We start from the raw sequence: 16812 nt of genomic DNA on the forward strand, positions 1-16812 counted from the left end.
GGGCAGTGGTTCTCAAACTTTTTCAAGTCAAGGACCCCCAGTTTGGTCTGTATTTGGCCCGCGGACCCCCATCTGAAAGGGTTTTGTGCCAGGGACCCACCAGAAGCTTAAAAAAAAAATTTAACTTCCCGCACGCTGGTGGAATTATCATTACTATGGAAGGCCAAAGCACTTGTTCAAACAAACACTGTCAAAGTTAAAAGTTCACCGGTTCAAAATGTTTGTCCACTTTCTGCACTTCTCGTTTACTTTGGTGTGAAACGCAACCACTGTTTTGAAGTCGCCAGCTAGCCGCCGTGTCATAAAATGTCAATACTTGGGGCATAACACATTCTCAGATTGTTAAATCTAAACGTGTTTTAATGGCATCCTAAAATTTCTATGACGTGCAAATCTTGACAGTTTTACATTTCGAGTTTCGAAATGTACACTAAGCTGGCAGGCCTATAGTGTGGACTGGGAACCCAAACAAAGAATTAAACTTGCCCAGGGGTCCTTGAGGGGGTTCCAGGGGGTCCCCAGCTACAGTAAATGATGGATAGTTAAGAACCAAATGGACCCTTGTGGGTCTGTAACTCAGAGTGTATAAATGGAGCCAAATTTGTACACTCTCAAGATTTTACAACATAAATTGGAGTCCCAAAGATAGAAATGCCATTAAATGAGGGTCCATAGCCTAATGCATGTGAAACTGGGGGTCCTTGAAATTAAAAAGGTTGAGAATCACTGCTAGAGCCGTAAATCCGTAACTCCTCTTATATGGGGGTCACTGGCTTATCTTTTCAAATGGGGGGGTCCGTGAGCTAATAAGTGTCAATTTGGGGGTCCTTGACATGAAAAAGTTTGAGAACCACTGGCTTATGCAACATAATGTTGATTGATTGAATACTTTATCAACAGTTTGTAAATATTACAGTGGTACGATTATACAAGAAGGGTGCTAAAAAGGATGACACCAAAAAGCCCTAAGGCAGGGGTCTTCAACAGGGGGTCCGTGGCCTCTAGGGGGTCCTCAGAGTTACTACAGGGGGGACCACCAAATCTTTGTGTGATATGATTTTTATGTTTTACATTAAAGGAGGAGTTCACCCAAAAAATTACTTATTTTCTATCAATTGCACACCCTATGAAGCCTTGAATGAAGCCTTGAATCCATGGATTTTTTTTAAAGTTTTTGTCGCATTCCTAAGCTAATAATTTCATTCCTGTCTCCTACCGGCTAATGTATCCGGTAGGAGACACAAAGTAGATTATTTGTGTCTCCTACCAGAAATACACACGGTCATCAAATTATTGTCTTAGGAATGCCACAAAAACTAAAATAAATCCATGAAATCAAGGCTTCATGGGGTGTGTAATTGATAGAAAAGTTGTATTTCTTTGGGTGAACTCCTCCTTTAACCAATTGAACCCTAGTATCCCTACTCTGGGGAGAACTTTAGCCAAAAATAGCCGATCTACAAGCTCACAGCGAGGCGTTGTGAGCTTGTAGATCGGCTATTTATGGCAAAGAGGTTTGGTGTAGAGGGGAGAAAGAGCAGACCAAGTTTAAAAAAAAAAGTTAATCTGAAACACAATTTTATACAATATAGAGGGGGTCCCTGCTTCATCTCTCTCTCTCAGCTAGGGGGTCCTTAGCCTGAAAACGTTGAAGACCCCTGCCCTAAGGGCTCGTTTCCATTGTGGTCCTGCGTATTCAATCGGTTTATATATAGAGAGATATAATGAAATGTAAAAAGCACATCGCAAATGCAACTTTTAGCTGTTTGAATAATGCATAAAGATGTGATCCAGGCTGGCCAGCCAGTGTTGGGTTGTCTTGACTCAACCAGCTGCTAAGATCAGATCCCGCCTTCCTCTTTTTTCCTCCCAGCTTGTCCTCAAAGGAACTCTATGGCACCATTTTTAAGGTAGAAGATGATAGGGGGGGGGGGGGGGGGCTGCTAAAAACGTGCTAAAAAAAGGCAGGCGGCTGTATTTAAACCCCCAATTTAAAACAAAACAAGTCACTTGTAGGATGGCTTGTTTTTGGGGGAAAAGCCAGTGTGAACAACAGAACGGGGATGTTGTTACACAAGACAGATAGATTGTTTGATCAGATGTAAGACACTTCCAGTGTGAACCAAACCATGTGGATTCAACCTCCCCCCCAACACACACACACACACACACACACACACACACACAGCACCAAGGCTCCTACGCAGCAGCCAGCCAGAGTCAGTACAGCTGGCAACGGCCGGTGGCAAGCGACGCAACGGGCAAAAAGCGACGCGTTCACGCCGTTGTCGCTTGCCGACCTGAAAGAAGAACGGGCGCCTGAAGAGCCTGCTCTTTTGGGTCCGGCAAGCGACAACGCGAACGTTGGGAGTTATAATGGATGTTACTTGACAGGCGACACACACACACACACCGACACAACAATGCGCCGTTAGCGCGGTTGGTTGAATGCTGCTAACCCTCCTAACGGCTAACGTCTAATAATTCCACACAGCGGGTTTATAACGTCGCTTGGCCGTTAATAGACCGCTGACAACACAGCGGTTCCTCGGCATTGTCCACACACAACGCGTGTTCGCTGTTAGTTAATGCACGCGGCCCCCACACACACACACACACACACACTTGTCAACGGAGACCCGTCTCGTTTCTCTTGGCTACACGTTATATTCCGCTAGCTATACGCTAGTGGGGGGGGGGGGGCTAAGAAACTAGCATGCTAATGTTGCTAACTTAGCATTACGGCTGTTACGCCGCCGTCGGTGAAACGTCGAAATGTGTGACCTCCGACGTCGCTGTTTTGCGATAAACCAAGTGACCCCCCCCCCCAAAAAAAAGTTATTAACCTCTTAATCCCTATTAAAATGTTTATTTATCTCTATCCGATCTAATAAACTCACATTGAAACTCTTAAATCGGCAATTTTCGGAACATTACGTTAAAATAGTCCCTTGTTAATGCCAAAACAGGGATGCCCTAATCTCGATGAACTGAATACACACAGGACAGGACCTTAATGGAAACCAGCCCTGAGGGCTTATCTGGGCTGTCCTTTTAGCATACTTTCGTACAAATCTGTGCCTTTTTTTGTAGTGCAAACTGCTAATAAAGTATTCAATCAATCGAAATCAAACATCGAAGCTAAACAAATCCCGGTTCGTTTGCGACGACGCCTGCGATGTCTCCGCCGCGGCGTCACAGAATTGGATAGGTCACCGCTGCGCGTGTGACACCGCATGACGCGCTTCTAGCCTAGCAGCGCGTGGAGGCCACGGAGCCGGAGCGGAGGCGCCTACGAGCAGGCCGCGGCAAGATGTCTTCCCCCAACAAAACAATAACAAGAAAAGCCCGGGTTAAAAGGCAGCGGGGCGGCCGCCGTGGAGCCGCTTCGCCGCGGTGACACGGTGCGTGGAACACAAAGACCACGCCGGGGTTTACCTGTCTGCTCTTGGCGTAAGGTTTGGAGGAGATGTGGTATCTTCTGCTTCTGATTTTCCCTCCACCCGTGGCCGCCATGGTGGCTCTGTTCGTTCTGAGTGTCTCGCGCCGGATAGCTGTCATCCAGAAGCGTAGCGCGAGCCGCTTGTTCCCCCCCTCGCCTCCCGCCGCAGAGGACTGTGGGAAATGTAGTCAGAAGCAGCTCCCCTACGCCAATGGTTCTCAAACTTTCACATTTCAAGGGTCCATTTGGTTCCATTTGTATACAGTCAGAGAGTTACATACTTGTGAGGGTCCATTTAGACCCCCCCCTAAAGGTACCCAGAGAGTCCCTGGAATCCACTTTGAGAACTGACTGCCCTATGCACACACACACACACACACACACACACACACACACACACACACACACACACACACACACACACACACACACACACACACACACACACACACACACCGGTGGATGTATCTAAGTACATTTACTTAAGTAGGCTACTGTACTTAAATAAATAAAAAATAGGTATTTTTTACTTTACTGGAGTATTTCCAATTTTCAGTACTTTTACTTCTACTCCACTACATCTCAGAGGCAAATATATTGTACTGTTACTCCACTACAATAATTTTTAAACTTTAGTAACTAGTTACCTTGCAGATATAAATTATTACATTATAAAACATACATTAACCACTTTTGCCCCCCCCCCCCCCCCACACACACACACACACACACACATTTATTTATGTATTTATTTATGATTATTTTATTGATATATTGTTATTATTATTAACAATAATAATGACACACCCAGACCAAAATAGGGACCCTATATTTAAGAGCTTAAATCAGTTAATTTAACTAAGTCTGACTCTTGGAGTTAACACACTATATAGTTTGATTGATTGATTTTGATTGATTGAATACTTTATTTAGAAAAGACATGGAAACAGTACATGGAGGTACAATTCTCAATACAAGGTCCTCTAAACTGGATCGCTCATAAAAGCACAATGGCTTATTTAACATGAGATCCCCACGCACTCAAATCATGATGACATTTAAGAAAACAGACAAATATACACTACTATGCAGAACGTCATCTGCTTACAGGTTACTGGTATGAAAAACAAGAAATATGTACAATAGACAGTTCGAGGAGGGGGGGGGGGTAGGTTAAGACTTTGAAAGGGGCCAGTTTGGAATTGCAGCCTCCTGAAGGTGTTTTTTAGGGCAGTTTTGAAAGTGAGTAGGGTTTTACACTCCTTTACTCCTTTTGGTAGGGCATTCCACATTTTTGTTGTATAGCATGAGAAGACTTAATTCCCTTGTGTGTGCCAAATTTGGGTTGAACATGATTAGTGGAGCTGCCTCTGGTGTTATAATTATATGGACTTCATTTACGTTTTTGAAGTATTTTGAATTGATTGAATACTTTATTAGCAGTTTGCAACAAAAATAATTTAATGACAGACAGGTATATGCAAAACAAGACCAGGAGAGCTGGTTCTGCCATGCGTGTGAACTGGCCCATGGCCTGATCGTACCTTCATCTATAAAATACCTTGGGGTTGCTATGCTGAACAGTTTTCCATCGGGAAGCCGGTGCTTGTTGATCTAAACAGGTACTAGCTTCCCTGATTGGCCAACCCAACACACTCAGGGATTGGCCAGGATTTGTGTGATGTTTGTGCTGCTGGATATCTAAGTGGTACTGTGCATTGATACTTCATTCTCTTAAAGGCAAGGCTGGACCGGTCCATTTTAAGCTATGGAGTCGCTGATATACTTTCAAATCTACAGAGTTGCTGGTGTATAGACTGTTACTTTAATCTACTTGAATCTACAGAGTTGCTGGTGTATAGACTGTTACTTTAATCTACTTGAATCTACAGAGTTGCTGGTGTACAGAATGCTCCACTGGGCGGTGCACCTGTGTCGTACTGGCACTCTAGTACAACCATACGACAGCTCAGCAACTCTTGTGTTGGTGGGACACAACGTCTACTCCTTTGGGGGATATTTCAAGCATGACAACAGTGATGAAATTGCTGTGCACATCTTGAACACAGTGTCTTTGCGTTGGACGACGTTGCCCCCAGTGAAAACTGCGAGAGAAGAATGTCGCCTTGAAGTTCCCCCCAGTCTCTTTGACCACACAGTTGTTCTGATAGAAGATACCGCCTACATCTCGGGAGGCCACTTCGGGGAACACGACTTTCCTTTCTCCAATGTACTCTATGCATTTGATGTGGACACCCACACATGGTTCAAGGCCAAGCATTCTGGGATTGTTCAAAAAGGGAGGATCTTTCACTCAGCCTCTGTCTTGGAGAAGGTCATGTATATCTGTGGAGGATATGACACTTTGAACACTTCTAATGCCTTTGTGCTCAGTAATGACATATGCAAGTTGGACACCACCACAATGGTCTGGTCTTTAATTAACACCAGAGGCACACCACCATACTTTCAATGTAATCTCTCTGCCACCATCATCGGGACAAAGATGTTTGTATTTGAGGGCCAGATACGCAAAAATAACATTGGAGTGTTCGACACAGAGACTAACTGCTGGCTGAGCATGTCTTCTGCAAATCCTTTTCCAACAGCAATTCATCATCATTCAGCCTTTGCCTACAATGGAGAGCTGTACATATTTTGTCGCAGAAGAGTGAAAGACACCTACATTGTTCATTACTGGGAAGGAGAGCGGCCCGAGAGCGAGAGAGACCCGATCATCAGTGATCTGTGGAAATTCAATCCAGAGACCATCTCCTGGAAGAAGGTTGAGCCCAAGGGGGGCGGCCCGGGTCCAGGGTTTCATCATTTGTGCTGTTGCGTGGTGGGAGATCGTATCATCCTCTTTGAAGGACATGAAGAAGAGACCGTAATCGCCGATGACCTGTACATCTTAGACTTTAATCCTAGTCTCAAGACGTTATGTAAACTAGCAGTCATTCAGCACGGTCTGGAGCAGTCAGGACTCACTCACGACGTCAGATGGGAACTGGCAACCATGATAAACAAACGGTGAGCCCATGAAGAACACAACAAAACAAGACTCAGATAAAGGTGTGAATGGAAGGAGTTGGCGCTACGTCGTCCCAGTGGGGGCTCCTCACTGGCAGGTGAGCCAGTAGGTTACAGCGGTACGTCCTCCCAGTGGGGGCTCCTTACTGGCAGGTGAGCCAGTAGGATACAGCGGTACGTCCTCCCAGTGGGGGCTCCTCACTGGCAGGTGAGCCAGTAGGATACAGCGGTACGTCCTCCCAGTGGGGGCTCCTCACTGGCAGGTGAGCCAGTAGGTTACAGCGGTACGTCCTCCCAGTGGGGGCTCCTCACTGGCAGGTGAGCCATTAGGTTACAGCGGTACGTCCCCCCAGTGGGGGCTCCTCACTGGCAGGTGAGCCAGTAGGATACAGCGGTACGTCCTCCCAGTGGGGGCTCCTCACTGGCAGGTGAGCCAGTAGGTTATAGCGGTACGTCCTCCCAGTGGGGGCTCCTCACTGGCAGGTGAGCCAGTAGGATACAACAGTATACGTCCTCCCAGTGGGGGCTCCTCACTGGCAGGTGAACCAGTAGGTTACAGCGGTACGTCCTCCCAGTGGGGGCTCCTCACTGGCAGGTGAACCAGTAGGTTACAGCGGTACGTCCTCCCAGTGGGGGCTCCTCACTGGCAGGTGAGCCAGTAGGTTACAGCAGTACATCCTCCCAGTGGGGGCTCCTCACTGGCAGGTGAGCCAGTAGGTTACAGCGGTACGTCCTCCCAGTGGGGGCTCCTCACTGGGAGGTGAGCCAGTAGGATACAACAGTATACGTCCTCCCAGTGGGGGCTCCTCACTGGCAGGTGAGCCAGTAGGTTACAGCGGTACGTCCTCCCAGTGGGGGCTCCTCACTGGGAGGTGAGCCAGTAGGATACAGCGGTACGTCCTCCCAGTGGGGGCTCCTCACTGGGAGGTGAGCCAGTAGGTTACAACAGTACGTCCTCCCAGTGGGGGCTCCTCACTGGCAGGTGAGCCAGTAGGATACAGCGGTACGTCCTCCCAGTGGGGGCTCCTCACTGGCAGGTGAGCCAGTAGGATACAGCGGTACGTCCTCCCAGTGGGGGCTCCTCACTGGCAGGTGAGCCAGTAGGATACAGCGGTACGTCCTCCCAGTGGGGGCTCCTCACTGGGAGGTGAGCCAGTAGGTTACAACAGTACGTCCTCCCAGTGGGGGCTCCTCACTGGCAGGTGAGCCAGTAGGGTACAGCGGTACGTCCTCCCAGTGGGGGCTCCTCACTGGGAGGTGAGCCAGTAGGATACAGCGGTACGTCCTCCCAGTGGGGGCTCCTCACTGGCAGGTGAGCCAGTAGGATACAGCGGTACGTCCTCCCAGTGGGGGCTCCTCACTGGCAGGTGAGCCAGTAGGTTACAGCAGTACGTCCTCCCAGTGGGGGCTCCTCACTGGGAAGATCTGTGGAAATAAACATATATAGTCCAAACACAACTGGAAGAAACTGCCTTCTATCTACGCTGGACCACACCACCGATAACCATCGGGTTGTGAAACGAATGTGGAACAGCAAATAATATAAAGAAAAATACCAACTGTGCTGGCCCCTAAAACACTGTTCCAAACGCAAAGGTGGAAGCTGTAGCCATGACATGGACGCTCTCTGTACTACAGCAGGAAAAGGGACCTGGATGGCATCTAAACAAGATTGCCATGGCATGAATGAATGAATGAATGAACGACACTTGATGGACCTCTATGGAACTCTGCAGGTCACGGACAATGTCTCAGAAAGAGGTAGAGGCTGGCTGGGCACTGTGTCTGTGACATTTGCCAAAAATAACACAGATCTACAAGGAAAAAGTGGCCCAAGTACAGCAGCAACTCAGGTCCAGTGTATCGTCTGTCGGACAATTTCTTAAATATCTGCAATATGATTATTGTGATTATTGTATTCACATTTGAATAAATAGAAAGGCATTTTGTATATATTTTTGGTTTGTATGTTTAATAAATGGATTTATTTTATTTAAGAATCCAGTTAAAATCATGTTTGGTATATTGGCAAACCTCGCGGTCTTGGAAACTTTCCATCATTATTTATTTACTGTTAAGAAAAACTTTCGCACAACCTAGAATAAAAACGTTCGGAGCAGGTGCGTAGGCAAACAAGTGCACATCAACGACAAATAATACGCCCGCACACTGCGAAACCGCACGGTCTAGGTCACTGATGACGTCACGATGCGATGCCTGAAGAAGTTCATCAGTGACCGAAACGTTACGGAACTGCTGTACCCTGCAGTTCGGCAGTGTGCGGGCGTATTTTTTAATCATCACATTTATTAAGAAGTAAACCCTCATATTCCAACATTTTATAACCTATTGCAGTACGCTACTACAAACCAAAACAAACACTTCGCTAATGCTGAATTGTTTGAGAGAATATAAAGTAACGTGATCTTCACGTTGGCCCAGTATGGCCTGATCTCCAGTGTAAGACCAGTCAGTGCCATGCAGGGCAAGCTGGGGCTTGCTAAAACAAAGATTAATTGTATATCTTGTTGTCAGAGGAGACAGTGTACTATAGCCTGATTATCGAGGCAGTCCACTCAGAGAGCGGGCGGGGTCTATGGTCTGGAACCAGGCTAGGTGTACTAACCACTTTTAACCTGGTGTACCCATTTTGGACATGCCATTATTATTGGCCTTTTTTTTCCAAAAGATCTTGAAATGGGACATTCTGCCTAATGAGTACTTTTGGTACTTTAAGTACATTATGATGCCAATACTTTTGCGCTTTTACTCAAGTACATTTTGAATTCCGGACTTTTACTTGTAACAGAGTATTTCTACAATGCAGTATTGATACTTTAACTTAAGTAAGAAACCCCACCGATGAAAACAGTTGAGAAGTGCTGGTCTTACAGCAAACGGACCCGATGGTGATGAGACCACTGGTCTTCGGAAGAGGGATCTGTCTCACTCGGTCTTTCAGTGCTGATGTGTTGTCATTAATGTCGTCATAGAGTTCTGCATGTCGTCATTAGAACATGTTGTCATAGAGTTCTGCATGCTGTCATTAGAACATGTTGTCATTAGAACATGCTGTCATAGTGTTCTGCGTGTTGGAAGGTGTCATCGCTCTCCACAGTCTCCAGCTCAGCATCGAGGATCTCGACCCTCGTGAGTTCCTGAATTCCAGCCTGGGACCCCTCCTCCTCCTCCTCCTCCTCCTCCTCCTCCTCCTCCTCCTCCTCCTCCTCCCTGAGCTGGCCTCCAGCGATACCCTGCCCCCCCTCTGTGCCGCCAACGCCAACGCCATCGCTCGCAGCCTCTCTCACCCACTCTCGCCCCTCGGGCTCCCCGCGAGCCGACGCTCTGACCTGGGTGAGGCGGGGGTGGCGGGTGTAGGGGGTCCTCCAGGCTCCTCCCCACAGGGTCACGGGGGAACGGGGGCTGAGGGAGGAGCCCCACCAGGGCGTCAGGGTCCTCCTCCTCCTCCTCCTCCTCCTCCCCGCCCGGGGGGGAGCGGAGGAGGCGTGCCGACTTGGTTCTTAGACGGGACTTCAGCTCCTCTTCCTTCAGCTGAGAGAGAGAGCAGGAGGAGAAGGAAGGAGAACACAACCTGAACCTGAATATACGTCACTTTTAGTCAGACAGGTTTCTTCTCCACACACAGACAAGAATTGGACTTGAACACATAGGTTCAATACCCTGAGACAGTGCGAGACAATGTGTGTGTATGAGTGAGACAGAGAGGAGGGGGGAGTAGACACACACGCACACACACGCACACAAACGCACACGCACAGTCGCACACGCACACACACCTTGCGTCTCTCCTCGGCCAGTCTCATTTTGTGGTCTATGGACTCCAGTCTGCTGCTGGGGCTGCTGTTCTCCCTAGTGTCCAGCAGGGGGCTCTGCTCCCTGCTGGCCTTCAGGGACTCCAGTCTGGCGGGCAGCCTGCGTCTGCTGGCCACTTCTCCATCCTCCAACTACATACATAACACACACACACACACACACGCACACACACACACACACACACACACACACACACACACACACACACACACACACACACACACACACACACACACACACACACACACACACACACACACACACACACACACACACACACACACACACACACATACATAAAGAATCACAGCCAGGACAGACACGTATAGTATTATCGTCGATTGATCATACTAGGAGTTCGGGGCGCTTCAGAAGAACCAGAAGAACCATATCTGAACCAGGTAACCCACCGTGATGCTGTAGGCCTCCCCAGAGACACTGCTCCTCTCCCTGGGCAGCTCTGCTGGGAGGATGCCCTGGCTCTGGAGCTGCTCCAGGATCTGGCTGGACGCGGGACGCTCCAGCGGGCCAACCGGCTCGGGGCCCTGCGGCGCTGACACGCCCCCTGTGTATGTGTATGTGTGTGTGTGTGTGTGGTCAGTTGGTCACACTGGTTAAGGGTCAGTGGTACTTAAAGGGATATTTCACTTTCAAAAAAACTTTGGATCATTTTATCGTATACTCAGGCTTTTGTGATCCCCCCAGACCGTTTTGAAGTTGCTTGATTCAGTATTTAGATATTTGATATTAATTTTATCAGACACGCCCCCTTCCTATACAAACCCATTATAACTTCAAACTCCATTTTTAACATGTTAGATTCATCAAAAACACCCGTCCTTGGTTCTGGTGACTCTCCCTGCTCTCCTAATATGCGAGGGGGCCGTGTTTTTTCGAAAAATTTAAATACAATAAGAAAATTTAATAAAATAAATGAAAAAAGTAATCGAAAAAACACGGCCCCCTCGCATATTAGGAGAGCAGGGAGAGTCAGCAGAACCAAGGACGGGTGTTTTCAATGAATCTATAAAATGGAGTTTAAGTTATAATGGGTTTGTATAGGAAGGGGGCGTGTCTGCTCAAATGAATATCAAATATCTAAATACTGAATCAAGCAACTTAAAAACTGTCTGGGGGGCTCACACACACACACACACGCACACACACACACACACACACACACACACACACACACACACACACACACACCTGTCAGTGGGGGCAGCCTCCTGGGCAGTGCTCCAGGTAACAGGGTGGGGTCTCTGCCGCCCTCCATCATCATCACCCCGCTGTCTGTGGTGACCTTTGACCCGGCAGAGTCTCCGCGGCCGCCATGTTTACTGCCCGTCTCATCCTGTCAGGAGACACACACACACACACACACACACACACACACACACACACACACACACACACACACACACACACACACACACACACACACACACACACACACACACACACACACACACACACACACTTATACGCACACTTGCTTTGATGCTTTTCATCTTTTCATCACAACACCACTAAGGCCTTAACAACAAGGCTCCAGACATCCCAAAACAAACTAGTAAGGCTACTTCTTGGCCTCAATCATACAACCCATCTAACCCCTGCTCACTTTGCTAGGGTTGGATGGCTCAGGGTTGAGGACAAAGCACAGCAACTTGCAATGGGCCTGTGGTCTACAAGAAGATACACCACAACATTAAACTCTTTTACTGCCATGGACGCGTTACCACGTCTGCTGGTACTTGGTCCAAATAACGCGATCCAAAGATCACTAAATCTACAGTTGATTTAGTCGACTAAAATGTATTTTGGCAGGTCGCGATGGCGTCGCAATGCCTGATTTACTCTTAGCAGATCTACAAGTTGTGAGCTTGTAGATCGTCTATTTTCAGAGCGCGACACATTTTGGCGATACATTTAGTCATAGTTTTAGTCATCATTGCTTGGTTTCTATTTATGTTTGGTCACTGTGAAAAAAGGTACAGTCCACGAACATTCTTGTTCATAGTTCTAGTCGACATAATTAATCTAGTAGTAGGGACAAATTACGTTTTTTACGTCAGTGGCAGTGAATGAGTTAAGACCGGGAACGCATCTGTGTCATTTTTAGATTTCTTTGGCTATTAAAAAAATAGCAGATCTACAAGCTCACAAGCTTGTAGATCTGCTATTTCTGGAGAAAAGAAATCCTGTAAATGTTTGTATGTATACATTTTACAACATTTGTAACTCAAATCTTTGCTTCTGGGGGTCCCTGGGACAAAGTATTTTTAGACGGGGGTCTGCGGCCAAATACAATCTTAGTTGTTTGGTTGCTATATCAGTGTTCATGTCAAGGACCACCCAAAATGATATGTATTTGGCCACGGACCCCATCTCAAAATATCTTGTTCCACCCAGAAGCAAATATTGGAGTTACAAATGTTCACTTTAACATTTTTTAAATATTCAAAGATTTGCACACATTTTCACGATTTTTCCCTCCAACAAATAGCAGCTCATAGCTCATAGCTCATATGAGCTTGTATATCTGCTATTTTTGAATAGCCAAAGTATAAAATAATGGTTAAAGTGGTGACACAGATGAGTTTTAACAGGGTTTAAACAGAGCCCCCCATACCTCGCTGGACGGCGGCCTCATGGGCTGGACCAACACCGTGTAGCCGGAGGCTCCACATCCCATGATGCAACGAGACGATGTCCAAACCAACCCAACAAGTCAGTGATGATGATGATGATGATGATGATGAGGTTGTAAAAGTGCTGGACGGTTCAATGGACGTGACGATGAGGTTGAAGAAGGGGTCTTTATGATGATGGGACACATTCCTTCACAGATGGTACAGACAGCAGACAGAGACCTATACATGACATGTCACCAGGGACTCATGTTGCGTTGCCAAGGCCCCGGCCGTTACTACAACAAAATGTGACCCGAGGTTAAAGAGGTGACACCCTAGGAACAAGCTGTTGACACAGACATTGTCCTCTTAAAACACACCGCGGCCACTTAACGACCTTGAGGTCGACTGACAGCAATGTCTTCGGTTACCAGCAGGACTACAGGATCCACATCTGATATGAATTAGCCTTAAAGCTGCACTATGTAACTTTTTTTTTAATGACTATAATGTAATTGGTAGAGTATGTTAACCCATGAAGACCGGGAACGCATCAGTGTCATTTTTAAGATCTCTTTGGCTATTCAAAAATAGCAGATCTACAATCTCTTGTATATTAACATACTCTACCATACAGATTGTATAAGTTATATTGTATTAACATACTCTACCATACAGATTGTATAAGTAATATTGTATTAACATCCTCTACCATACAGATTGTATACGTTATATTGTATTAACATACTCTACCATACAGATTGTATAAGTTATATTGTATTAACATACTCTACCATATGGACAAAATACATTTTCATTCATTAAACAAAAGTTACATAGTGAGGCGTTAACAGTGCTAAATTGAATGGCAACATGTAGGCTACCTGTGGCATTTTAATGAAGGCTAATAAAAATAGGAAGTTGAGGCACGTTTATTTGTGTAACACATTTCAACAACAAGGCAATTTGAAGTGCTTTGCAAAAATCATTAAGCATTGAGACATTATTACAGTGGTGTAACTTTGTTACAACAGGCCACAGTGCAGGCTATTATATGGCAAATGGTAATAAAGCGAGCAAGTTACCGTCCCGAACGTTGCGAAACTGGTGAAATTTGTTCCGAAACCCCATTATTTCCGAGATTTTACAGACCCGACCCTGCAGACACCCCTTCAAAAAAGCACATACTGTATGAAACAATACAAAAATAAATAAATATGCGCATAGGTATTAATGTAATATGTGTGACATAAGGTTTTCTTTGTAAATAAATGTGGACTTTATGAAATAATAGCAGATCTATTGACCAATGACCATCTTATGATTAAAGCTTTGCTTTCACCTCGTTCATTGAGGACAACGGTGTCAGAGGAATCCATGATTGCGCGCCAGTGTTTTCAAATCAGCCTGGCAGCTGGCTTGCAGTACGGTGTGGTGCGAATCAGTGGTGTAAAGTAACTAAGTACATTTACTCAAGTATTGTACTAATAGCCGATCTACAAGCTCACACTATTGCGTCGCGTCGTTGAATGAGTACTTTTTACTTTTGTAAGTACATTTTGATACATTACATTACATTACATTACAGTCATTTAGCAGACGCTTTTATCCAAAGCGACTTACAATAAGTGCATTCAACATAGATAGGGAACGAAAACTACTAATCACCAGAAGTCCTAAGTGCATTTTCTGCTAAAAACAAGCCACCAAGAGTATACCTAGCGCTAAGGTAAAAGTGCAATATATCAGCTACCTACTTCCTTAAACAGATGAGACAAATAGCAAAATCAAATGAGCAAGAGCTAAAACAAATAAGTGTATCGACTAAACAAGATCCAATAAAACAATAAAACAATAAAACAAGAGTTTGTACAACTAGTTAACAACAAGTAGGCAAGGCGAAGAGGAAGGGTAGTGTTTCCTGAAGAGGTGGGTTTTCAGCCTGCGGCAAAAGATGGGCAGTGACTCTGCTATCCTGACATCAGTGAGTTCATTCCACCACTGTGGGGCCAGAACAGAAAAAAGCCAGGGTTTTAAACTGGATGCGAGCCGCTACGGGGAGCCAGTGCAGAGAACGGAGAAGGATAGTTGTGTGGGAGAACTTGGGGCGGTTGTCATGGGAGTGGATGACAGCACCAAGAGATGTAGTGTAGAGAGAGAAAAGAAGAGGACCCAGAACCGAGCCTTGGGGAACCCCAGTAGTGAGCCTGTGTGGTTCTGACACAGACCCTCTCAACATCACCTGGTAGGATGCAAACAGGGAGAGTGCAGAGCCTGAGACACCCATCCCCTCAAGGGTGGAGAGGAGGATCTGATACCAATACATTTGCACTTTTACTCAAGTACATTTTTAATTCCGGACTCTTACTTGTAACAGAGTATTTCTACATTTCAGTATTGATACTTTTACTTAAGTAAACACAGCTGGTGCGCATGCATTGCGTAGCTCAACTTTCTTGAGCTACCGGCCTAAAACATCGCGCAAGATGCACAGCCATTCATGTCGCTGCTGCACTGAACCTGATCCCAGGTCAGAGTTCCGAGGTAATACTGACCGATTCGCTTTATTCGATTATGATAAATCACGGCTCAGACCCGTACGGGTCTCGGGTCCTCTCGGAATCGGGGGCCCCGTGAAGAGCTCTAGTGTATTGTTCATTAATGTGCGTTGTCCCGTCCAAATAATTAAATAAAGAAAAGTAAAATATCTTTGAGGAAATTTTACAGAATAGGAACGCTAGGGTTCATGTGGTTAATACAGTCATTTCTCCTGTCATTAATGTAGGATATCTCTACTGTCAGAGTTGAATTGAATGACGTCTACGTTATGCAGAATTCTTGGGTCTTTTGGGGCGGGGGGCTGAAAGGAGGGTTCACCCAGGGCACCATCAGAGCTAGAAGCACAACTGTCCTTAAGACGTGTGGACGTCGGCCCAAAACATCTTCTTCAGGGTGAGTCGTGTGTTCCAGCCTTGGTCTTTGACAAACAGGTAGACACAGTCAAACAGACCAGGAAACATCGCCATCAGGTCAATGTCAGCAGCAGCCTCAGCACTGTAAACACACAAAGCAGTGATCACTGAACACTACATGTTATGATGAACACACTGACATTTCTATCTAACTGCTGCTTTATAAAGTACTGAACACACTGACATCTATCTAGGAAACACTACCCTTCCTCTTCGCCTTGCCTACTTGTTGTTAGTTGTACAAGCTCGTTTTATTGTTTTATTGGATCTTGTTTATTCAATACACTTATTTGTTTTAGCTCTTGCGCATTTGATTTTCCTATTTGTCTCATCTGTTTCAGAAAGTAGGTAGCTGATATATTGCACTTTTACTTTAGCGCTAGGTATACTCTTAGTTGCTTGTTTTGGAAGAGAATGCACCTAAAACTTCTGGTGATTAGTACCGTAGTTTTCTTGCCTTCCTATGTTGAATGCACTTATTGTAAGTCGCTTTGGATAAAAGCGTCTGCTAAATGAATGTAATGTAATGTATCTAGCTGCTGCTTTATAAAGTACTGAACACACTCACATCTATCTAATTGCTGCTTTATAAAGTACTGAACACACTCACATCTATCTAACTGCTGCTATCTAATTCTATGTATTTATCTATCAAGTATACGGTATGTATATCTAAGTACTAAGTACTGGACACACTCACGTGTATCACAGGCTGACATGTGGTCTACCTGCTACTTTATAAAGTAGTAAAACACATCACATTATTTAATTCAGCTTCTTGGCACATAATCATTGAGAAGCTTCAATACGAGACAAAGAAAAAAACATATTTACAAATTAATTAAATTAATGTGTGTATGTATTTTTTTTGTGCTGTGGCTGTGTGAAGCAAGTTATC

At 45.7% G+C, this 16812-nt stretch overlaps 2 protein-coding genes across 5 annotated transcripts in view; both read right to left on the reverse strand.

Annotated features, from left to right (window-relative positions):
* Positions 1-3561, reverse strand: part of nup153 (nucleoporin 153) — a gene marked incomplete at its 5' end in the record, with an annotated part of 48822 nt that extends 45261 nt beyond the window's left edge. For 2 of the 3 annotated variants that reach the window (XM_080442207.1, XM_080442206.1), the window contains one exon: positions 3439-3553. In XM_080442207.1, coding sequence (XP_080298333.1) covers positions 3439-3516 — 78 coding nt within the window. Of the gene's footprint in view, positions 1-3438 lie in introns of all 3 variants that reach the window. The other variant, XM_080442208.1, reaches the window with a different exon arrangement.
* LOC308096099 (uncharacterized protein) overlaps positions 1-16812 on the reverse strand; it is a 108559-nt gene that overhangs the window by 76854 nt on the left and 14893 nt on the right. Inside the window, exon 13 of one of the 2 annotated variants that reach the window (XM_080443390.1) lies at positions 13944-15996. The exons of the other annotated variant lie outside the window; for it this stretch is intronic. Within the exon in view, the coding sequence (XP_080299516.1) occupies positions 15855-15996 (142 nt within the window). The 3' untranslated portion in view covers positions 13944-15854. Of the gene's footprint in view, positions 1-13943; positions 15997-16812 lie in introns of those variants that run through there. 2 annotated transcript variants of the gene reach the window in all.

This window comes from Gymnoscopelus braueri (assembly GCF_963280865.1).
Source record: "Gymnoscopelus braueri genome assembly, chromosome: 11".
Classification (NCBI taxonomy): Eukaryota; Metazoa; Chordata; class Actinopteri; order Myctophiformes; family Myctophidae; genus Gymnoscopelus; species Gymnoscopelus braueri.